We start from the raw sequence: 25185 nt of genomic DNA on the forward strand, positions 1-25185 counted from the left end.
AACTCATCTCAAGATCAATTTCATAAAACTGAAAATTGGATTGGAAGTTGATATGCAGTTTGTGTTGCTTTTCGATCCCAACATTTCTCCATCCCAATGACATGAATCTCATCACTTGCTATCAATTTTGAAACTGGTCCCATATCAGGAACTGTGATGGCACAGTGGTTACTGCAGGCTGCTTCTGCTGCCTGCCAGCTGCCTGCAATTTGGCAGTTTGGATCTCATCAGGATCAAGGTTGACTCAGCCTTCTATCCTTCCGAGGTTGGCAAAATGAGGACCCAGATTGTTGGGGGCAAAGATGCTGTAAGCCACTTAGAGAGGGCTGTAAAGAACGGGGAAGCCGTATATAAGTCTAAACGCTGTTGCTATATCAAAATATCCAGCTATGCTCGGCCAGAGATAAGATCCTCAGCCTATTCTTTGACATGTTAATTTTCATTGCCTAGAAATTCTTTGCCTTTCTTGCTTGTTTAATTTCAAGGAGAAACATCCCTAATATGGGGGTACAGAAATAGGCCTCGCTGTGTGATTTCTAATCATCAAGCAGCCACTGAGAAGAGGTTGGATGGCCACTTGTCTGAAATGGTATAGGGTCTCCTGCTAGAGCAGAGGGTTGAGCTAGAAGACTTTCAAAATTCTCAACCTATTCTCCAAAGCACCTGAAGGCAAGGAGCTATGGATGGAAACCAATCAAGGAGAGAACCAACCTAGGATTAAGGAGAAATTTCCGACAGTGAGAACAATTAACCAGTGGAATGGCTTGCTTTCAGAATTCGGTGGGTGTTCCATCATTGGCTGTCTTTAAGAAGGGACTGAACAGTCACTTGTGGGAAATGGTGTAAGATCTCCTGCTTGAAGCAGGGGTTTGAACTAGAAGACCTCCAAGATCCTCTCAACTCTGTTATTCTGTATTCTATTTCCTGGCATGTTTTTAAATTCTGTATGCAGTGTGATTCTTGGAAGCTGCCTTCAGTACATTAGCAGAAAAGTGAGGTGTACATTTTCTTAATAAAAATAAATTTAATTTCTGTTAGAATGTGGCAGAGGAAAAGCTACGGGAAGTTGAGAAAGTGAGATCTTTATTTTGCTCGTGTTCCCAAATACATTTTTGAAGATGAATGGTTTATAAAAGCAAAGCAGTTTGGAAACGCCATATGGTGTGAAGCAATATTTTAAGCAGCTATACCGCTATCATATGGTGGGGAATATATAAGAAAGAGAGTTCTAGTAGAAGTGGGAAAAATAGAGAACAGCCCCTAAAATAGACACAGAGAAAACTTACTATGTGAAAACATTTAAAAATTCAGATTTCTCTGTAACGATTGAGGTATATGATCAGGTTTACAGGCCTTCGGTGAATTTTAAAATGAGTAGTGGAAGTTGAAATTGCCATGCGAAATTATCTGCTAGCAGATGCAGAACAACAACAACAACAACAACAACAACAACACACAAATACAATAAAACATTAGATGGACTGAAATAAGATAAGAGCATCTTATTTCTGTGGTTTTTTTAAAAAAATGGTAGCTTAACTCCAAACCACACAAGATTGGGTCTTTACAGTTGCTTTTCATGCATTGAAATATCTTTGTTTGTTTATGGAATTTATAACGTTACCCCACTAACCAGTGGTGTGTGTGTGTGTGTGTACATTGTTAAAAAATAATTTAAAAAATGATGAAATCAAAAATCAATACAAAATTGACCAGGGTAAACCAGCCACAATAAATGCATGAACCAAGGCTGGACATAACAAATTCTCATTCTTAGAATAGGCAGCTGTAACATCTCAGTGTGAAGCATGGAAAAAGAGCCAGAAAGCTAATGAAAAGAAGATCTCCTAGTCACTGGTTTTCCTCCTGAAGTTCTCTTATTGCTAAGATATGTTTTCTAATTCAAGTACAGTCCTTCTCCCTTCCCTTCTCTTCCATTTTCCATTCCCTTCCACGTTTCCTTCCCTTCCATCTTCCCTTCCATTTTTCCTTCCCTTCCTTCTCCTTCTCCTTCCCTTCCATCTTCCCTTTCATTTTTCCTTCCCTTCCTTCTCCTTCTCCTTCCCTTCCATCTTCCCTTCCATTTTTCCTTCCCTTCTTTCTCCTTCTCCTTCTCTTCCATCTTTCCTTCCCTTCCTTCCCTTTCCCTTCTGTAACAAGGGTAGATAGAGCAGAACTCCACAAGATTTTCCCTGGAATTGTGATGTTTATCCATGCCCTCGGATGCAATGTTTTCTCTCAGCAGGTAAAATGAGTATTTGGATACAGGACAAAGTCAGTTCAGCTCTTTCCTTTCAAAAATTAATTGATAAGCTTTCTGTAAAGGCCAATGAACCTTGCTTGACCAAATGTTGTAGATACCCTTCCTTCCTTCCTTCCTTCCTTCCTTCCTTCCTTCCTTCCTTCCTTCCTTCCTTCCGTCCTTCCGTCCTCCTTCCTTCCTTCCTTCCTTCCTTCTTTCTTCCCTCCCTCCCTCCCTCCCTCCCTCCCTCCCTCCCTCATAGGAAATAGAATATGGTTTATGGAAAGTTATTTAACCTTTGAATTTCCACCTTTATGCAGCTGCATTTCTTTTTTTAAAAGCATTGGAAAACACCAACTTTTTGGCACATTCTACTATTTTCATTTCATTGTTGGCGTTTCAGAGCCTAACCTTAACAGGTGATTTGTCTCCTGTGTTTTGATATGTAAGGTGTTTCAAAAGCTGGAGCAGTTGCAGGTGCCCTTATTGGGGCCATTTTAGTCCTATTCCTGCTTGGAGCCATTGTCCTCTATGTCTTGCACTACAGGAGAAATAGGATGGCTAAGAAGAAACCTCAGTCTGAGTACAGTGGAAATGAAATAAGGTGAGAATTGCTACCCAAGTCATCTTGGCTTTGCTCCTTTCTATTTATCAGGCTTTTTTCATTATGCATTCCTTATCATTTCGATCCCCAGAATCCTGGGAAAATGCAGGTGGCCAAAAGCCCTTGGCTGCTGGGTTGAAATGTGTGAGTTCCAGAAGGCAAGAGAATAGAATTTTCTTCCTCCTTATTCCACCAAAAAAAAAAAAGTTCAGCTTTAATTCAAGACCTGCTTTGGTAACTTTAAATGGAATTCATCAGAGAAATGAATGAAAGGAAGTCTCTCTTTTGTAATTTTTAAATGCAGCCACTTCGTCTATTGATTCCTAAAGGAAAGCAAAATTGATTAACTGCCTGTAAGCAAGGCAATTAGTAATGCCTTTCATCCTAGTTCCTCCCACCTCTAAAAGCTTTTTTTTATTAACCATTTTTATTTGGATTTTCAATGAATGAGTCATGGAGCTGGCAGTAGGTAGTTCTGGAGCTGATGTACACCTCTTGGTGGTATTTAGCCCACTAGGGAGTTTTCTGATGCTTGTTGGTGTAACTCAAGGAATAAAAGCAGCAACACAGTGTTGGAAGAAATGTCCTTCTGGGTTCGGCTCCAAGTGGGGAAAAAGACACCGGAGACATGGAGGCTGCTTGGAAAGATGGTTTTAATGGTGGACAGGACCACATGGCTTGAGTCCTGAACAGAAAAGGTGATCACAGCTTCAACATTGGTGGAGAAGAAGAGAAGGAAAGATTGAGATGCTGAGTCCCTGGTTTTATGCCCTTTCTGGCCTTTGATCTTGAGCTTGTATTCTGATTGGTTGTCAGACTCCCATGGGGCCATGCAGGGATAACTCTCTAGGCTGCATTTTGAATCCAGGTTTTGGTTGAGTTCTCAGATGCCATTTGGCGAATTGGGCAAAAGGGCCAATATTATCATGCCTTAATCCCATCACTCTTGAGCTGAAGTGGAGAAGTCTTTATTATGTAAAGTGGACTAGCTCAGGCTTTAATGGCTCATTGACAAAGGGGGGTGGGCAGGAAGCTGCAGGCAGCTATTCTGTCTTTTAAAACATGTATCTTCCTTTTTCACATCCAGAGAAATATTCTGCCTTTTCAATATTTCCTAGGATATTTCATTTTTCTGGGAGAGGGCTGGGTGATAACTTCCTACAACAGTATCATTAATTCTAAATGCAACGTGCCTTTTGAGCCAAGTTCAACTCTTGGTCACGCCACGGAATGGCCATGGACTTTTTGTTAGGAATAGTTTGGAAGTGGATTCACTTGTTGTGGCTACAAGATGTTTCCTCAGCTTCCTAGCTTGACAGATTCCGCCCCAGACACTTTGAGTTGCCAAAGAAAAAATCAAACAATGTTTTGATAAGACAGTAAATAAAACCTGTTCCATATGAGGCTTTTTTTTGTGTGCAAAAACTGCCAGAAATTCACCTGTCTTTTCTTATCACTTCCTCCATCATTACCCCCCCTAGAGTATGTCTGCAAAGAGAAAAATAAAGGATGAAGCTCTTGCATGATAGCTTTAATTTAGGCGCTATGGAAACCCATCATTTGGCAGTTCCTTCAATTTGTGAGAAGACACATGCATGAAAAATAACCTCCCATCTGTTCATGTACTGCTACTCAGATCATTCTATCATGCCATGTTTGCTTTCCTGGTGACTGTCTTGTGCTAGCCTTCAGTAGATGGAGCTAACTGTTAAAAGGGGGGAAAAATACAAACAGATATTGAAAACCTAAAATCAGCTTAATTTTAGATAAACCTGGATGAGGAAAACCAGAGTTGGGGATCATACATCCTCCTAATATTTGATGATCATGAGGGATACAGAGCAGTGTTTACATTTATCTTCGATATGTGGGATGAAACATCATGCTTATGCTTTCTTTTGGGTAACAATATAGTTTGGCCTGGCCTCTGAATATATTTTTGCCTGTTTCTTCAGACAAAATGTGGTGGTAACACTTGTGAAGAACATTGATATCAACGTATCAGTAGGAAGTGTGGAGAATACTGTATAGCTATCTCAGATGAACTATGAACAGTGGTGGGTTTCAAAAAAGTTTGGAACCTACTCTGTGGGTGTGGCCTCCTTTGTGGGAGTGGCTTTCCACCCATGTGACCTAGTGGGAGTGGCTTGCCGGCCATGTGTTCTCTCTCTCTCTCTCTCTCTCTCTCTCTCTCTCTCTCTCTCTCTCTCTCTCTCTCTCTCTCCCTCCTTCCTTTTGTATCTCTGTCCCTTTTTTCTTTTTTTCTTTCATCTCTCTCTCACTTTTTCTTTCTTTTTTCTTTTATTTATTTCTTCCTTTCTTTCTCCTTCTCTCTCTCTCTGTGTCAGTGTGTGTGTGTGTGTGTGTGTGTGTGTGTGTGTGTGTCAGTGGTGGGTTTCAAAAAATTTTGGAACCTCTTCTGTAGGTGGCCTGCTTTCCGGGTCCACTGGTGGAACCTCTTCTAACCGGTTCGGTAGATTTGACGAACCGGTTGTACCGAATAGGTGCGAACTGGTAGGAACCCACCTCTTTGGTAGGATCACAAAGAGTTGGTAGCCAATCAATACTTAAGGCTAACCATATCTCTTAAAAATGGTTGAAAATCAGAGCTTCTTGGAAGCTTAAAACCTAAAGTTACTGGAGATCAACTAATCTTTCTTTCTTTCTTCCTCTCTCCCTCCCCCCCTCTCTCTCAAGGGAGGACGCCGCTGCTCCTGGAATCTTCAACCCCAAGGAAAAAAGGGACAGTAAATCCGAAAGCCAACTCCTGGAAAATGTCTCTTCTAGACCTGGATCAGTCAGTACAACCAAATCCCAACTAAAGAACTTCATAGTCTGAATTTGCATTTCTATTTCCCCCCTTAAAAGGCCAGCTGTGTTTTACTGCAGTGAAAGTGGGGTTCATCTGAAAAACCCATCCCATCTGTGTTGCGTGGCCTTTATCTACCACTCCTCATCCTTGTGTTGCATTGATACCTGTTAAGTTACTTCCCTGCAGGTTTGTGAAGTTTCCTGTCAAGTTATTTCCTGCAGGTTAAGTTTTATTTGTTTGCGATGCTTGTTTGTGTCGTCGGACAGGTTAGGTCAAGAAAATGTCACCATCCGCATGAAAAAAAAAAATCCTCATTTCAACTTTATTTGTTATTTCTTAGCTAGACTGAGTGTACAAAAGTTTCTACTTATCTCAGTGATGTGCGGTGAGGTTTATGGCTGGTGAGGCAGTCCTCTCCCCCCGACACCCCACTGACTAAAGCACTTTCTTTTGCCCGCCTGAGCTCTGCTGTGAGCTCAGGCGGGCGAAAGAAAGTGCTTTTTAGTCAGTGGCATTATTAAAGAAAAAAGAAAAAAAGGACATTTGAAAGAAAAGAGGGAGCGTGGGGTGGGCGTGGGGGGCATCAGAAACGGAGAAAGAGAGGAGGAAGAGTGAGCGCGACGCCGCAGCTTTAAACAGAATGACAGAGTTGAAGCCTCTAAAAAATGCGCCCTCTACTGTGAGGCAGGAGAACTGCGTGCCTCAACTACCTCGGGATTTTTTAGGCTTTTAACCCTCGCTTAACTCTGCTCGAGCGCCTAAAAAGTCAGACTAGATGAGGCATGCAGTTCTCCTGCCTCATAGTAGAGGGCGCTTTTTTAGAGGCTTTTTTTAAACAGGCAGTCATTCACGGTGTGACAGCAGCTAGCTAGCCTAACCTCAGCACTCGCTTTTTCCCGTTTACATTTTTTTTCCTTTTCATGATTGACAGTGGTGAGGCTGTGCCTCCCCTGCCTCCCCTGACTGCACGTCACCGACCTATCTCCTATGCTAGTAAGAATGAGCAGAAGTAGTACTGTAGGGTTGTCCCACAAAACCGCGTTCAACTAAAGCGCTTGATGAAACCGCGTAGCTGACGTCATCACAGGGCGACAACAGCGCGGAGACAGAAGCACGCTGTAAACGCTAAACCTAAAATTAACCCCTAAACCTAGCCCCCCTAAACCTAATCCTAAACCTAATCCTAAACCTAACCCTTAACCTAACCCTAAACCTAACCCTAACCCTTAACCTAACCCTAACCCTTAACCTAACCCTAAACCTAACCCTAAACCTAACCCTTACCTTAAGTTGAATCGGCTTGCTTTCAAAGCGCTATTTAAAGCGCCCTTCTTTCTCCGCGCTGGCTGTTGTCGCCCTGTTGATGATGTCAGCGACGCGGTTTAATCGGGCACGCTTTAGTCGAGCACGGTTTTGTCATGCCACGGTATACTGTAGATTTTTCTGCTCCCAACTTTTCCATTCTGGGGGCAGAATGGAAGTTGCTGTTTTAACTTTCATTTCTGGGGAGTTATAAGAGCCGAGGTGGCGCAGTGGTTAGAGTGCTGTACTGCAGGCCACTTCAGCTGACTGCTATCTGCAGTTCGGCGGTTCAAATCTCACCGGCTCAAGGTTGACTCAGCCTTCCATCCTTCCGAGGTGGGTAAAATGAGGACCCAGACTGTGGGGGCGATATGCTGACTCTGTAAACCGCTTAGAGAGGGCTGAAAGCCCTATGAAGCGGTATATAAGTCTAACTGCTATTGCTATTGCTATTCCTTGATCTGCATCTCTGGCTCTAACCAGACTCTTTTTAAGGGACACGGTCACTCATGAGGGAAGGGGTGCAGGGCATAAGAGAGGCATGTTGCAGCAACTTCCCACACTGTAAATGCTCTATATGAAATTGTCCTTTGAGATGGTTTGAAAACCACAATTGTTTGAACTTGACTTGAAATGCAAAGAGTAGACAAGTGGAAGTTACACATGTTTCTTCCCTTTCTAACTTGTATCTAGGCTAAATGCAAGTGTGCAAACAATCATTTCCTTTCATAGGTAGGATGAGATGTCCCTTTGCAATTTTGTACAGGCTTCTGTTTTGTAAAGCAAAAGTATAGATGTATATCAACACTCGAAACGCCTATTCATTATCAAAAGCTAACATAAAGATTTCAGTTTGTTTCCCCTCCACCCATCATAATTGAATGGCTTTGGCATAAGAATGTGGACTTATTGTGACCCTAATAAAAGAATCCTAATAGGGATTCTTTTGGGAAGAGAAAAGGTATCTCCCATTGTGGATTCTAGGTCCATATTTTTCTGCGTCTTACATTGATTGACTCTTAAATTGTCTTATGTTTCTTGGTTTCCATGGGAAAAAGATATTTGCAATTAAAAGAGGCTTCTTGGGGAATTAGACATCAATGATGTCTTCAGAAGCATCTCCAGGAAATGAAGAGGAAAAGTTCTTAAATGTTGAATGGGAGATTAAAAGCTCAGTTTCCAGCTCAAAGCTGGTACAGGTAGCCACCACATCTCTTGTTCCAAGTTCTACTAAAGCAGGAATTGCCATGAATTCCATAAAAAATAAAAACTCTAGAAGCTGAACTTCGATGGATTCTGATTTTTGCTGTAATGTCCCCCTTTTTCTTCCCACCTCAAAATGGGATGTCTACCCAGCTTCACCCTTTCACATCTGCCTGGAAGAGTTCAATGAAAGAGCCGAGGTGGCGCAGTGGTTAGGGTGCAGTACTGCAGGCCACTTCAGCTGACTGTGATCTGCAGTTCAGCGGTTCAAATCTCACCGGCTCAAGGTCGACTCAGCCTTCCATCCTTCCGAGGTGGGTGAAATGAGGACCCGGACTGTGGGGGCAAGTTGCTGACTCAATTTGCTAAAAAAATTTGTAAACCGCTTAGAGAGGGCTGAAAGCCCTATGAAGCGGTATATAAGTCAAATAAATAAATTAAATTAAATAAATAAATAAATAAATAAATAAAAATATAGACTTGCTTCTAAAGACCTCAGTACTCTTGTTTTACATAACAACATTCTTTATTGACATTCCATCTTAGTAGAAGACATCACGTGCAAGAGAGAGAGAGAGAGAGAGAGAGAGAGAGAGAGAGAGAGAGAGAGAGAGAGAGAGAGAGAGAGAGATACTAAAAAAAGACAAAGGCAGCAGATTCTGCCAAACTGCCGGTGGGTGAGAGAGAAGATCTAAGGGGGAAAAGGAAGACAAGCAGGAGATATTCACAAGTGAGAGGAGAGGACAGGTGTGAGTTAAGTGAAGCTGAATGAGAAAAGGCCACTTCCTACATGGCCTTAGTTGCGTCTTGTGGTGACTTGACTAAATGGAGTTTGCCATTCTTCCCTGTGGCACAGAGAATGCAAAGGAGAATGTTGGCGTGAATGCTTCCACCTTACTCTTTCTCCAGTTCCACTTCCACCATCACCACTGGCCATAAAGTGACTATCTATACCTAGGGGTAACATGAATGAACATGCACTCTTGGAGGCACTGAAGGGACAAGTTGAGGTGGTCTCTCTTTTCTCAGCTGCTAGCCAATCAGGGAACCTGGGCTGTTCTTTGGATCGCTAGATTAGAAGCCCAACTGGATCACTTGAAGCTGTAGTGCAATGTATCAAAGCAAGATCCAGGAGGCTTTGAGCAATTGGGAGGGAGGCTGAACATATTATCAGCTAAACAGGCAAAATGTTTTCATGCAGATAGCATCTCCCAAACTTAGGGTTGTCAGAAATGGTTTGCAGTGGTGGTGGGGGGGAAAGATCTTAGCCACCAATTGTCCATTTGGATCCATGCAAATCAGGCCAATTGCAGGCGGGCAGATAGTAAAAGTAAACGAGCTGAGAGGCCATCGTGTCCCCTGGCTCAAAGGTTCTAGGAAGCAGTGACCATCCTACAGCTACTGTTGGTTTGGAAAAAAAAGAAGTCATGGCATTAGCAAAACAACCAGAGACACCCAAAGGATTAATAATATCTCTGTTTCAAATCACTGATGAAAGGGAATATTTCTACGACGACTGGATGGATCAAAGGGAGGTCATCTGGACAACATCTCTAAAAGAGGGGTGCAGAAGTGTTGAGTACAATGGCATAAACTAGCATGCAACATGCAAGAGGGAGGTTGGGAGAACAACAGTCTGCACTACACAAGGAATGGCATTCTTCTTCTGGCTGGAGGTGGATCACAATTTGCTTTTTCTCTTTCTTTTAGGCAGATGAAGGCAGCATGGGAAGAGATTTCTAAGACACAGGCTTAATCCGAAGGGCTCTGTGGCCATCTGCAACACTTGCCACCATCAATGGTGAAGGCAGACATAATGTTTTCAGTGGAGTGGAGAGGGAGGGATGTCTATTTGCAAATTAAGGGATGGGATGGCAGAACGTTCGTTATGATCTCTCCCAGAATGTATAGAAGACAAGGGGAGAAAAGTGCCACCTGTTGGCTGGTGCCTATGATATTGCCAATCTATTTTTCTCTCTCCTATTACACTTCGGTGAAAATAATCTATAATTTAATTCGTTAAAATGAAAGTTGGGAATCTTGCTTTGTGGCCTGGAATAGGATTATGTCTGTCTTCGGTCCCATTAGCCAAGGCAAGAATGCTTCTAAACTACGTTATCATCTGTCTCAAATTCTATTGACCAGTCACGAAAATCAACCTAAAAGCCTGAAACCATATCTATTTAAATAACTTTTCTCCACTGCCCATCTTGCTTAGAATCCAGGACTCTGCCATAAAGGCCCACTGCCTCACGGGGACTGTTGGATGGATGGGAAATAGCAACGAACTGAAGAGCAGGTATAAAAGACCAAGAGATCCTAAGGGGCAACGGATTCAACCAAGAAGTAAATGTTATTATATATTGCACCAATGTAGTCTCTCTCTTTGGGGTGGTGGGGTGGATATTTTGATGGACATGGGAGGGGAACCAAGAGGAATCCTGGGATCTGTGCAGGAAGAAAAGGCAGGCAGAATAGATACCGGTATTCTTAAGAGAAGGGGCAGTGGTGAAGGTTCTGAAAGCAAAATCAGTCCAAAAGAGAAGACCGTCTCTGTCCTGTGCTCAGACAATAGGATGGTTCTTCTGGAAGCAGAGGGTGAATTCAAGGGGACCATCGGGAACCTCTCTGGATGCTATGGTTCCTTCCATTTCTTCTCTAGTCCCTGGAGAGGGGAAGAAAAACAGATCACTTGAATCTGGTATTTGAGATAACAACAACAAACACTTGCATTGCAATCTGGGCAGGCAAGAATGACTTTGTCTCCTGGCCAAGAATCATTTGTCTCTCCGAGCTTGGACTGACTGTACCAAATGCTCCCCAAGAGGGACGGATTTGGTATTCATGTCATTTGGAAAGGACAATCAGTTTTGGAGAAAGGCAGGGGGAAAGATGGACCGTGCAGGAAGCATCCTCTGAAGAACTGGGTGTCTCCGTTTGACTCGGGGAGGGGAGGCAAGTAGGATGCGGAAGCTGATTTGGGACGTAACCTTTGCAAAGGAAGTGTAGGCTTGAAGGATGTTTGGCTCTTGTCACCCTCTACCAGATGGCTACTGTCAACTGCTCTGCTCTGCCTTGTTTTCAAGGCCTTGATTTTTTTTTTTTTTTTTTTTTTGGCTTGCCAATTACCCCAGGAAGCCCTGGCAGCTTTAATGCAAGGTCGTTGGTCATGTTTTCAGGGATGAAGGATGACCTGATGGGACTCTAGAAGGATATGTACTGCCTTGAGCGACTTCCTGCAAATCAGCCCTTCCAGACTGTCTTACATCAGGGGGATGAAGGGGCACCTTTCTGAATCTCAGTTCCTTTTTCTCTTATGGTTGCTTAGATGGAGCAATCAAAATAAACTAAGAAGTTTAGGGGGGAAAAAACCTAAACCTTGTTGCACCAGACCATCTGGTTAGCACTGGGGTTCCTTTAGACCAGTGACCTCCAATCTTTTGGACACCTGGAACTGGTTCCATGGAGAGAGGTTTTCCCACCTCTCCGGAGGGGTTTCGGGTGCTGCCTGCATTCCATGGATGGGGCTTCGCTTGTTTATGCAGTCCAGTTGCTGGCATCCCATGGCCCACTGCCAATCTACATAGCAGGGCTTGGGGACTCCTGAATTAGAGCTCTACATGGGGCTGCCCCTGAAGAGTGTTCGAAGACTGCAGTTGGTCCAGAATGCAGCCACGCGAGCGATAATGGGTGTACCTAGATACACCCATGTTACACCTATCCTCCGCGAACTGCACTGGCTCCCCATTGGCCTCTGAACACGCTTCAAGGTGCTAGTCGTTACTTTTAAAGCCCTACATAGTTTAGGACCTGGCTACCTGAGAGACCGCCTCCTTTACCCCCCAACGACCAATTAGATCACATAGATTGGGCCTCCTCCGGGTGCCATCGGCCGGTCAATGTCGGTTGGCGACTCCCCGGGGGAGGGCCTTCTCTGTTAGCGGCTCCAGCCCTATGGAACAATTTACCCGTAGAGATCCGGACCCTTACCACTCTTCTGGCCTTCCGTAAAGCCACTAAGACCTGGCTGTTCCGGCAGGCCTGGGGCTGTTGATTGGTATCCGGCCCCACTCTAGCAGTATGCTTGGTGTGAAATTTTAATACTTGTATCCTTATTTTAAGTTTTTTAATATATGTTTCTTTTGTCTTGTCTGTGAGCCGCCCAGAGTCCCGAGGGAGTGGGCGGCATACAAATGTTAATAAATCTAAATCTAATTTAAATCTAAGTAGATACCTCCAGGATATCACAACTGAGCTGGAAAAGCAGAAAATTCCCTTAAGGATAATCCATGGTGAACAATTGGATATACAGGATGTTAAACTGTAGTTTCTTTAACCTTCCTATATTGAATAAACCATAGTTGGCAGCTCCAAATTAAGTATGGTTTGCCAACTGCCACAGTTGGGTTCACCCAAATCACTGATCAATGAACAAGGGTGTTTTTAAACCAACGTTAAGTCACTGATAAATGGGAAAAGATATCCTAAAACATTGAGATGGCATTTTAAACAATATTTTGCTGCATTTACTATGTTGTATTAATGGAATTGTTTTATTTGGGTTTATTTATTTGATTATTGGGGGTGGATGGGGGAATTGTCCTAGTAATATGAAAAAAGGGTGAGATGAAGAATAATCCAGCAGAGATTTTGTATTTCAAGCTACAACAGAAAATGGCTTTTCCTTTTTTCCTATTCAACAGGGAAAGTCATCAAAAACAATCTGTTTGTGAAAAGGCCGTGCCTGTGGTCACTCAAATAAATGTTCAAGTAGAGAGCATCATTTGTAAAATTTTGCAATCTTGAGTTATATTTTTCTCCTTTTGTATTCCTGGACATCAAGGTTGATAGGGAAATTGGAGACATATGTGTTTGTGTCCCTACCAAGTGTTTTGATTGACACGTAGCAAACCAAACTCAAGCATCGAACAGATTTTGTTGGAAAATGTAGAGAAACTATTCTAGACAAGATGAGCAGCCTTTGCATTAAACAAGCTAAATCTGGACATAAACTCCATCACAGTACAACAGGAAAAAAAAGTATTCAGTTGTACCTTAAATTGTTTGATTAGAGAAGCTTAATCAAGGTCTCTCTATCCAAAATACATTTCCTCCACGTTGTCCCAACCCAGGAGAATCTCTGATTTCATAAACGTCTTCCAAGACCTTCCAAGAAGGTTGTGACATCTGGACTTGCAAAATTTCAGGTGACCACTAAGTATATGCAAAGAATTAGAAGAACCTTCTTGTAAGTCCCAGTGATCATCCAGACCAGAAATAGCAATGGGCTCTTTGAAGGTGATTATTGAAAACTGATTGCATAGTTCCTTGTCTTTTTTTTCTCTGGGAAACACATGAAAACTATAGGGCAATCCCGAGGTGGGTTCCTACCAGTTTGCACCAGTTTGGTAGAACCGGTTTGTCAAATCTACCGAACCAGTTAGAAGAGGTTCCACCAGAAAGCAGGCCACACCTACAGAAGAGGTTCCAAAAATTTTTGAAACCCACCACTGACACAAACACACACACACACACACAGAGAGAGAGAGAGAGAGAGAGAGAGAGAGAGAGAGAGAGAGAGAGAGAGAGAAGGAAAAAAAAGAAAAAGTGAGAGAGAGATGAAAGAAAAAAAGGAAAAGGGACAGAGAGACAAAAGGAAGGAGAGAGAAAGAGAGAGAGAGAGAGAGAAAGAACGAAAGAAAGAAAGAAAGAAAAAGTGAGAGAGAGATGAAAGAAAAAAGGAAAAGGGACAGAGAGACAAAAGGAAGGAGAGAGAAAGAGAGAGAGAGAGAGAGAGAGAGAGAAAGAAAGAAAGAAAGAAAGAAAGAAAGAAAGAAAGAAAGAAAGAAAGAAAGAAAGAAAGAAAGAAAACACATGGCCGGCAAGCCACTCCCACCAGGTCACATGGCCGGCAAGCCACTCCCACAAAGGAGGCCAGACCCACAGGGTAGGTTTGAAAAATTTTTGAAACCCACCACTGACACACACACACACACACACACACAGAGGAAGGAAGGAAGGGAGGGAGGGAGGGAGGGAGGGAGGGAGGGAGAGAGAGAGAGAGAGAGAGAGAAAGAAAAGAAAGAAAGAAAGAAAGAAAGAAAGAAAGAAAGAAAGAAAGAAAGAAAGAAAGAAAGAAAGAAAGAAAGAAAGAAAGAAAGAAAGAAAGAAAGAAAACACATGGCCAGCAAGCCACTCCCACCAGGTCACATGGCTGGCAAGCCACTCCCACAAAGCAGGTCACACCCACAGAGTAGGTTCGAAAATTTTTTGAAACCCACCACTGGTGCAAGCCATAAAATAGTAATCTCACAGAAAAAAACTAAACTACTCTCTTAATCCCAGCCCTATCCAGAGTCTCAATGGCTGCCCCCTTTTCTCTGGAACAGTACACGCCTGGAGAGCCAACTTGCCCAAGTGTTACTGGCACTTAAGAAAGCAATCAAAATCTGAGAGAGAGAGATAAATGGAAGGAGATGCCTCCTGTGTATAGGTGCTAATTATATTAGCTTTTAGAGTTCCTTAGCACAAGGATATTTGACTCTTAATATGCTTGTATTAATATCAATTAATTATTTCAGTAGGCTTCTCAGCTTCAGTGATGATTGGAGAGATATTCATTTTTTTTGTGTCCTGCCTTTATTATTTTTAAAAATAATTCAAGGGGGCGAATATATCCCCCCCCATCTTCCTCCTTCTATTTTCCCCACAGTAACAATCCTGTGTGGTGGGTTAGGTTGAGTGAGAGGGATTGTGTTGTGGCCTGTCAGCCACCAGCCCCTCCAGCAGCCAAATCAGACAAGGAGGCAGTGTGGGAATCAGGGTCAGCATCAAGGCAACCTGTGAGCTCTGAGGGGGAAGAGGGAATGGAGCTATCAGAAAGAGAGACAGAGGTGGAGACTGAGCCGTCCGTCAGCCCTTCGAGGAAGAGTCAACAGCCTCCATGTCTGGAGGTGGCTGATGAGGAAGAGGAGGGTCAGCTGGGTCCAGTGCCTGATGCACGGATGCGTAAAAGGCAGAGGAGAGGAGAGCAGTGGAAATCTGTGGGCTGATCTTTGGGATGGAAGAGCCATCATTGTTAGTGAAGCCCAGGGGTGGGTTCCTGCCAGTTCTAACCTCTTCTATAGAAGAGGTTCCACGAATCTACCGTGCCATTTAGAACCGGTTCCAGATCCCTCCCCCCACCCATCCGCACATCATCAAGATGAAGAGCAAGAGGAGGAATTCTGGGAGTTGAAGCCCACAGGTCTTAAAGCTGTCAGGTTTGAACACCCCTGGGTTTTTTTCCCCTAAAGGGTTAGGGGTGCAAGGGTCTTGTAACTTGATAGCTTTAAGACTTGCACACTTCGATGCCAGAGTTCCTGATCCAACATGACTGGAGGAGGAATTCTAGGAGTTGAAGTCCACAAGTCTTAAAGCTGTCAAGTTTGAACATCCCTGGGGATTTTTTCTAAAGGGTTAGGGGTTAAAGGGTCTTGTAACTTGACAGCTTTAAGACTTGCGTGCTTCAAATGCCAGAGTTTCTGAGCCAACATTTTGGTTGCTAATCAAGAGCATTGTTAAGTGAGTTTCACCACATTTTACAAGTTGGCCACGCCTACCCAGTCACATGGCTGGCAAGCCACTCCCACCCAGTCACATGGCTGGCAAGCCACTCCCACAAAGGAGGCCACACCCACAGAGTAGGTTTGAACAATTTTTGAAACCCACCACTGGAATGGTGTCAACAAATAAGGCATTGGGACTGAATTCATGCATTGCACTAAACCCTGCTATCCCTATTTGGTGCTGGTTTAGCTTGTTATGGGAAAATAAAGTCAAGTAAATGAAATCCTTTCTTCTGAATTTAAAACTGAACAGACCACAAAAGGAAAAAAGAGGGAAAAGAGAAGAACTTCTTCGAGTTCTTCATAGCAAATGTGCACAACAAACGCATTCATTAAAAAGCAGTCCTCTTAGAATAATGGCAGCATAATTGTTCTCTGAGTTTGGACTTTCTTGTTCTACCTATAATGTTGATTTACTCCTTTATGTACTTTATTCTTGCCAGCCTTTAAAAATAGACTCTGCTGATGAGAAGAATTTGAGCTGGTGTTGCTATGGAAGAATTCAAATGGCAATCCAGTCCCTTCATCTCCCTTAGGGAGTTACTATTGGTTTCCATGCTAACTATCAGTGTGTAGGATTTGTCTTCCACGTGAAAACTAGGACAGAGAGAGTTTCCAGACTAGTGATTTATTTGATAATCTGGAAAAAGATCATATAGCAAAGAGCACAGAGAGAGAGGGAGGGAAAGAGAGAGGGGGAGAGAGAGGGGGAGGGAGGGTTGGAGAGAGATGATGATAGAGACAGACAGACACAAACACACACACACACACACACAGAGAGAGAGAGAGAGAGAGAGAGAGAGAGATGATAGATGATAATGATAGGTGATATATGTGATAGATAATAGATGAGAGAGAAAGAGAGAGATAGGGAGATACAGAGATATATGAAATGATGGATATGAGATGATGATATAGATAGATAGATAGATAGATAGATAGATAGATAGATAGATAGATAGATAGATAGATAGATAGATAGATAGATACAGAGATACAGAGATACAGAGATACAGAGATATATGAAATGATAATAGATATGAGATGATGATAGATATAGATAATAGATAGATAGATATAGATAGATAGATAGATAGAGATAGATAGATAGATACAGAGATACAGAGATACAGAGATACAGAGATATATGAAATGATGATAGATATGAGATGATGATAGATATAGATGATAGATAGATAGATAGATAGAGAGAGAGAGAGAGAGAGGGAGAGAGAGATACAGAGATACAGAGATACAGAGATACAGATAGATACAGAGATACAGAGATACAGAGATACAGAGATACAGAGATATATGAAATGATGATAGATATGAGATGATGATAGATATAGATGATAGATAGATAGATAGATAGAGAGAGAGAGAGAGAGAGAGGGAGAGAGATACAGAGATACAGAGATACAGAGATACAGAGATACAGAGATACAGAGATACAGAGATACAGAGATACAGAGATATATGAAATGATGATAGATATGAGATGATAGATCTAGATAATAGATAGATAGATAGATAGATAGATAGATAGATAGATAGATAGATAGAGAGAGAGAGAGAGAGATAGATACAGAGAGACAGAGAGACAGAGAGACAGAGAGTTTGCAATAAGGTAAAAGCAAAATATAACTACCACCAGCCCAGCTATCAAAACTCAAATGTTCTGGGTGTCCACTCATCATTTCAACTCCCCATCCTCTGGAATTCTTGATCACGGGGGCGGAGGGGGACTTGTGGCCACTCCACACCTCTAAAAACATTTCTTGCCCCTAAGTTGGAGAAAGTGACCCTGTCAATGGTTTCTTCCCTTCCCTCTCATAAATGCATTTTTACTGATCAACAATACACACCAGATACTTTCAATCTATCCCTAGTTGGATTCTTCAGCATGTTTATAGCAGCTTAGGGAGCTAATTTCTCCCTAGCTTTTTTCAACACAGGGGAAGTTGCTTTTTTTCCTTTCCATCTTAATTGGTCTATCAGCCAAGGCGTTTGTTTTCTTCAAATGCTTCTCCACCCCTGCAAACTGGTACCTGTAATTTGGAGTACAATCATTTTATAAGAAGCTCGAAGTCTATGCAATTACAGTGAGTGTGTGAGCCACTGATATATGCAAGGAATTTGCATACTTGATAAAACAGAGGGGACAAAACCTAGTGACTTGGATGTATCCCCCTCCCAATATTTGAAGCAATCCAAGCATTTTTAAAAAAACATTATTATTGGGCAAGAAATCTTTTAGTTTGCTTGATGTCTGTGGAATGTACAGGAGCGTACTTCCAATTTGCTCGTAGGGCTGGTTTTAGCCCTCTGGAGCCTTCAGGGAAGCCTCCTGAAGGCCCCTGAAGCAGTGGTGGGTTGCAGGTGGTACGCCCCCATACAGGCATACCTGTGCCTGCCGGGAGCACCGGGTACCGTTCTGGTATGGTGCTCCGGAGGGCCCACCCGCCCACCTGAGCTCCTTACCTGTATTTGAGCTCTTTGGGGCTTCCACGCATGTGACAGAGCATACGGCGCCTGCGCAATGCTCCGCCGAGCAGCTGGAGTGTCGTGAAGGTATTGTGGAGGTAAGGATGCATGGACATGCTATGCACGTGTGCACACGTGCTGCATGCATGCATTTGGGGGATGCTGGGCCCTGTTGCACCATACCGGTTGCAACGGGATCTGGAACTCACCACTGCCCTGAAGGCTCCGGAGGACGAAAAACGGCCCTACGGACAAACCAGAAGTCACTTCCAGTTTGCTTGTAGGATCGTTTTTGGCCCTCCAGAGCCTTCAGGGAAGTCTCCTGAAGGCTCTGGAGGGCTAAAAACGGTCCTATGAGCAAACCTCAAGTCCGTTCCCGAACTTCTGGTTTCCCCTTAGGGCTGGTTTTTAATGCTCCAGAGGTTTCAGGGAAGCTCCTGAAACCTCCAGAGGGCCTCGGGGGGGGGGGGGGTTCAGGGGAAGCTGTTTTCACCCTCCCCAGGCTCCTATAAAGTCTCTGGAGCCTGGGGAGAGTGAAAAAAGCTCGCCAAAAATGGGGGGAGGAAGCACTGGTCATGCACACATGCACGCTGGGTTCATGTGCTTAGCATTCTGCGTGTGGCATGCCCGCGCACGACTCCCCTGCGCTCCCCCCGCTTATGGCACATGAGCCAAATAAGATTCTCTGTCACTGATCTAGTGTATAAGAGCCGAGGTGGCACAGTGGTTAGAGTGCAGCACTGCAGGCTACTTCAGCTGACTATTAGCTTCAGTTTGGCAGTTCGAATCTCACTAGACTCAAGGTTGACTCAGCCTTCCATCCTTCCGAGATGGGTAAAATGAGGATCCAGATTGTTGGGGGCAAATATGCTATTGTTACATATAATTTATCATTTTATAATGTAGTAATGTAGAAGTGGACAACTGGAATCTCCAGTGCTCCTCTAAAAGTCGTGACCTCGTTTTCATCCTGAATATTACAGAAAGGAAGGTTACTTTGTGGAAGGTAAATCGTATTTGCTTTTGTGATTCATTTTATTTTGAACTAGATTTATAATTAGATCGAATCGGTTTTCCCTTAGCTCCGTCTGCTTCCCAGACTGTAATCCACTAGCCCCACATGGCCCTCACAGATTAAAAGTGCGTTTTGCTTTTTAAAAATAGTAGACCCTCTTATTATTTGACTGCTCAGAGGCATTAATTGCTCCAAGAAGAGAAACAGACATTCAGCCAGCCTTATCATTACTCCATCATTGTCACAGCTTGTGGGATATTGCTAATTTAAAGTCAGCAGACAAAGAACAGCTGAGTGCACATGGCATTGGCCACCTCAGCTGAGAGCAGGGGGGAAATAGGCAAGAATTTGCTCTGCCAGAAACCTTTCCAATAAGCCAGAGGAACATCTGTTTTTCACCGAACTGAATACAAATCCTGTATGACTTACAGTCGTAGTGGAACCTGCAGTTTTAAGTCAGGATGGCCATTAAGCAGGTCACCTATGTGACCAACTCTATTTCGCATCCTTTTTTCCAGTGGTTCAATTTCAATTTTAATTTCAATTTTAATGGATTTGTATGCCGCCCAATCCCGGAGACTCCAGGCGGTTTACATAAAAACAGTTTAAAAAGAAAATATTAAAGAAATTTTAAAATTTGTTAAATCAATACCATGGTGATAAAGGGCAAAAAAAATGTCAAGATGGTATGTATATATTTTTAAAAAGCATGTGGAAAGGGCATCAGCCCCATGATTGTAGCTACCAGCTTGGCCTCTTGACCTATGTCCTGCTGGTACTTATACACTAGTAGGTGCACAAAGGTATTGTAGAACCAGTGACGTGTGGTGAGGTTTATGGCTGGTGAGGCACTGATGTCATCACATCTTGACCGCCTGAGTCACACTCTGTGGCTGTCACTTACTCTGCTGCCGCTGAGTCACAGGAAGAATGAGCGCCCTCTACTATGAGGCAGGAGAACTGCATGCTTCACCTAGTCTGACTTTTTAGGCTTTTAAGGCCTCTGCTTAACTCTGCTAGTGCTAAGCAATCATAAAACGCCTAAAAAGTCAAACTAGGTGAGGGACGCAGTTCTCCTGCCTCGTAGTAGGGGGCGCTTTTTTAGAGGCTTTTTTAAACAGTTGAGTCATCCACGGTGAGGCAGCAGCGAGCTCAGCCTCACCTCAGCTCTCGCCTGAGAGGCTGAGCTCACTGCAGCCTCACGACAAGCTCTCACCTGAGTAGTTGAACAGTAAATGTGAAAACTCTGCAATTTTAATACCAAATAATGTAAAACTAGTGAAGTTAAATGGAAAATAACTTTTTTTTAAATATACTTTATTTTCCATTTTCATAACATATAATCACATGTATACTATTACATAGCCAATATCCTATTGTATTAAGTAGTAATTACATCAGTTCCTCTTGTCATCAACGCCCAGAAAGATAAAAACCCATTATTAGCTCTTCTGCTCTCCATACACCTCTTTCTTCTACCTGTCTCCTACCTCCTTTCTTCCCTCCATCATCCTTTCCTACTCTACTTCCCCTTCCTTTCTCCTACTCCTCTCTCTACATTCCACTCCTCCTTATCCTCTTCATCTTCCCCCCTTACCCTCTCTCCTATTCCTCTCTTCCTATCTTTCTTCTCTCTTCTGTTTCCCACTCTTCCTCTCATTCACTTGGTGTATTTCAGCTTCTGAGCAAACTCCATTCTATGTTGATGGTATTTATGCTTGCATATCAATATACTTAACATATCTTAGTTTTAAAGAAAAAATAAGAGAAGACAGTATACATGTGCAATCATATTACATTAAAATCTAACACCCCTTGTCAAGCCTAATATTCAATATATGGCTAAGTATATAGGGCAAAGCTTTCTAAGCTACAGTTTCTTCAGCCTACTTCCCTCCAGATCTCAATTCCTATGAGAACCCTGCCCAAGATTATCAACTGAGGATGCACACCCAGGACAAGCTCACCAGCATGGCTTGTTCGTTGTGAGTTCTTTGCATTTGTTTATGTAAGAATCACGAAGGATTTTTGTTGTTGTTGTGGTGGTTCACGAGTTCAGTTCAAGCTGGCCCAAGTGGTGTGTAACACATCACTCAGTATGTTTTACAGTATCTCAATGTTCTTTCGCATGTAGAGGTTCAGTTCTGCTGCTTTTTGTTAGGAAAAAATGAACGGAGCAGGGAGGAAGATCAACATTTTTGTTATGGAAAAATCCTAGAAATTTCTAGTTTACCGAAATAGATACCATGGGCAGGTAGCCAACTTGGAGGATGGCCTTTGAAAAATAAGATTTCGTGAACCCAGAAGCACTTAGATTTTGATTTGCTGTGATACAAATCTTTCCCCAGTTTTGTGCACTGCAGCAAACTAGAATTTGTTTATTTCTTTATTTGTGGGGTCTTTAGTGCTTTCTGAGCTTGGTTATTTTTGAGCACCGATGATGTTACCTACTGTAGTTGGGTAATGAAATGTTTGGAAGAAAACAACCAAGCTCAGGGGCCACCAAGGACTCCACCGTTCAACCCTGAGCTATAAATGTTCTCTTTTATTGGTATTTATGTATTGAATGAATTTATACAGCTTCCCAATTCACACACAGTGACTCCAACATTGAGAACTCGAGAGTTAAAAATTCACCTCCCCACCCCTTAATAAACCAAGCCGCTTGATTGGCTCTGAATTGGGTCCATGAGCCTGCCTAGCTTAGTTTAGTTTAGTTTTAATAAATTTGTATGCCGCCCACTCCCTTGGGACTCTGGGCGGCTTACAGGCAGGGTAAAAAGAACATAGAAAAAAATTAAACATAAAAAGATACAATTATTAAAATTCCACATCATGCATTCCACCTAAGTGGGGCTGGATTAGTCAACAGCCCCAAGCCTGCCGGAACAGCCAGGTCTTGATGGGTTTACGGAAGGCTGGGAGGGTGGTAAGGGTCGGATCTCTACGGGTAGATCGTTCCACAGGGCCGGTGCAGCTACAGAGAAGGCCCTCCCCCGGGGGGTCGCCAGCCGGCATTGTCCGGTCGACGGCGCCCGGAGGAGGCCCAACCTGTGTGATCTTGTTGGTCGTTGGGAGGTAAGTGGCGGTCTCTCAGGTCTCTACAAAACCATGTTTTCAAGGCTTTGTGGTAAAGCAAGTGGAAGGAAGCCCGATCTTATCTCTGGGTCAATGGTATTCTTAACAGAGGGAACCATCACAGAGAAGATCCTTCTGCCAGATCCCACCAGATGCATTTCCTTGAGAGTTGCGGCCCTCAACATTCCCCACCTTCCTGCTCTGATGGGCCAGTTAGATGTAAGAATGAACCACAGATGTTGAGCTTTTCACTCGGGCCAATCTATCATGGTCTCACGGGGTTATTTTTGGGGGGAGACAGAAAGAACAGTAGGATATAGTAGGTGCTTAGGAAAAGTCATCTCTGTTGTGGCCCGCCAGTGGCCAGCAGAGCTGGCAGCAGATTCAGACAGCGAGGAGGTTGGGAAGGAATATGGGCCAGGCTCGGATGAGGGCTCTGCGTCGGAGGCAGAGATGGGGCCAAGGCCATCTGGCAGTTCTTAGCTACCTGTGGAGCTAGACAGCAGTGAGGCAGAGGAACAGCTGGAGCCTGTTCCCAGTGTGCACATGCGCAGAGCTGCCAGAAGACAAGAACAGCTGAGAAATCAGGGTCGACTTGGGAGTAAAGCCACAGGTGGGCGGTGAATGGCCCCTCCCATAGGAAATAAGAGTGAAAGGGGAGAGGGCTTTTGCGGGAAACGATTTGTTTGCTTGTTCGTTCGTTCGTTTCAGGAGTGTGAAGATCTGTCCGTGAATCTCAGAGACTCTGTGCCAAGTCTTTTCTTGCACAGCATTGCATTTGGAAAAGATTTACATGGCAGATTTCCATGCTAGATAAGATCTGTGGTCATAAATCTACCTTCGAAAGACTGTTTACCAGAGGAATTCACATTCATTTAATAAAAGGGGTTTTGTCGGGACCAGGAATCTGCTTCATACTTTTGGGGGAAGCCTAGGTCAGAACAATCTCACAATAGCCTGAAATTATGTTATCGGGAAGAGATGAGGAGAATCCTTACCAGGCTGCTTAATCTCCGTTGCGCAAGTCTCCAGTCCGGGTGCTGCTTGTACACTCAGGGTCCTTGCTTTTGCGTTCAATTTCACCCCCCTTAATCTTCTTCCTGGTCATGTGACCACGGAAACTGGCCTGGATCTTGGCAGCAGCTGCATTGGCATCAGGATCATCTAATGGAATATCCAAGATGTCTTCATCCAGTTTGGTGCAAGCTCCTTCCTGATGAGGATACAAAATCAGCACCAGTGAAACTTTGCCTGCTCTTTGCATCAACTTACCTCCACAGGTGTGCTTCTGGGCAATGCCGTCAAAGAAGACCGTTTGCAGAGGTGGGTTCCTGCCAGTTCTAACCTCTTCTACAGAAGAGGTTCCACAAATCTACAGTGCTGTTTAGAACCCGTTCCAGCTCCCTCCCCCCGCCCGTCCACACATCATCAAGATGAAGAGCGAGAGGAGGAATTCTGGGAGTTGAAGTCCACAAGTCTTAAAGCTGTCAAGTTTGAACACCCCTGGGTTTTTTTTTCTAAAGGGTTAGGGGTTCAAGGGTCTTGTAACTTGATAGCTTTAAGACTTGCCTGCTTCAAATGCCAGAGTTTCTGAGCCAACATTTTGGTTGCTAAGCAAGAGTATTAGTATTTAAGAGCATTGTTAAGTGAGTTTCACCACATTTTACAGGTTGGCCATGCCCGCCCAGTCACATGGCTGGCAAGCCACTCCCACAAAGCAGGCCACACCTACAGAAGAGTTTCTAAAAAAATTTGAAACCCACCACTGGAATATACATGTTTTCAAGAAAATACTACAGCTGTATCAATGAAATCTTCAGGAATCCAGTTCTACATTAACTAGGATTTTATTCAAAGAGTGCAAGGAAGGATTCCTACAAAAATGTGCTACGCGTGTAGGATACAAATGCCCAGGGGTAGGTTTCTATCTGTCTTTGCCATTTTCAAATGGGATTTTGCTGTTCTACCTCTCTTGCTGCTCAATTTAGCTGAGGAGAGGTGTTGTTTCCCCAAGTGTTGACGAGTGTGTCATTCAAACACATGTTCTGAACTCAAATAGGACAGTTACATAACTAAATCTTATGGGGACTGAGTTCTTTAGATGGTGGTAGGTACAATTTTGCTTAGTTCTTTGTATGTCACAGGGCAGCTTTTCTGCACTCCGACTCATTCTGCTGAACAGGTTCCTAAAGGCTCTCCACCCTGATGGCTACCACAAAAGCCACCTTTTAATTGTCATCTTCCTTCAGTCATCCATTCTTGGTTACTAACCCCCAGTTTGTACAATAATGGAATCATTCACCTAAATGCAACGCTTTGGAATAATTTGGAAGTAATGCTGTGATATAACTATCTACCTACCTACTTACCTGGATATGGATATGGATATGGATATGGGTATAGGTATAGGTATAGGTATAGGTATAGGTATAGGTATAGGTATAGGTATAAGTATAGATATAGATATTGATTTCCTTGATCAGTTTCCATTCATTATTCCCTGTCTGGTCTTCAGGTGCCTTGGAAAATAGCTTGACCTCCTCCTCTCTTTGGCAGCCCCTGAGATATTGGAACATTGTTATCATGTCTACTCTGGTCCTTCTCTTCATTAGACTAGACATACCCAGTTCTAGTAACCATTCTTCATAGAACCGAGGTGGCACAGTGGTTAGAGTGCATCACTGCAGGCTACTTCAGCTGACTGCAGTTCTGCAGTTCGGCTGTTCAAATCTCACCGGCTCAAGGTTGACTCAGCCTTCCATCCTTCCGAGGTGGGTAAAATGAGGACCCGGATTGTTGGGGGCAATATGCTGACTCTGTAAACCGCTTAGAGCG

The 25185-nt window shown here is 43.4% G+C and overlaps 2 protein-coding genes across 4 annotated transcripts in view; one reads left to right on the forward strand and one right to left on the reverse strand.

Annotated features, from left to right (window-relative positions):
• The window catches only part of VSIG2 (V-set and immunoglobulin domain containing 2), a 41531-nt gene extending 31052 nt beyond the window's left edge, over nucleotides 1–10479 (forward strand). Inside the window, exons 6-8 of one of the 3 annotated variants that reach the window (XM_087706321.1) lie at nucleotides 2693–2846; nucleotides 5544–5643; nucleotides 9874–10478. In XM_087706321.1, the coding sequence (XP_087562447.1) occupies nucleotides 2693–2846; nucleotides 5544–5643; nucleotides 9874–9906 (287 nt within the window). In that variant the 3' untranslated portion in view covers nucleotides 9907–10478. Of the gene's footprint in view, nucleotides 1–2692; nucleotides 2847–5543; nucleotides 5845–9873 lie in introns of all 3 variants that reach the window. The other 2 variants (XM_087706320.1, XM_087706323.1) reach the window with 2 other exon arrangements.
• Nucleotides 10480–10517: 38 nt separating this feature from the next.
• The window catches only part of NRGN (neurogranin), a 26006-nt gene continuing 11338 nt past the window's right edge, over nucleotides 10518–25185 (reverse strand). The window contains exons 2-3 of the mRNA XM_087706324.1: nucleotides 23349–23563; nucleotides 10518–10828 (exon numbers count right to left, since the gene is read on the reverse strand). Of these exons, the coding sequence (XP_087562450.1) occupies nucleotides 23357–23563 (207 nt within the window). The 3' untranslated portion in view covers nucleotides 10518–10828; nucleotides 23349–23356. The remainder of the gene's footprint in view (nucleotides 10829–23348; nucleotides 23564–25185) is intronic.

The sequence above is a fragment of the Thamnophis sirtalis genome, unplaced genomic scaffold (assembly GCF_051295495.1).
Source record: "Thamnophis sirtalis isolate CommonGarterSnake01/CBP01778 unplaced genomic scaffold, rThaSir2_p1.2 scaffold_2, whole genome shotgun sequence".
In the NCBI taxonomy this organism is placed as follows: domain Eukaryota; kingdom Metazoa; phylum Chordata; class Lepidosauria; order Squamata; family Natricidae; genus Thamnophis; species Thamnophis sirtalis.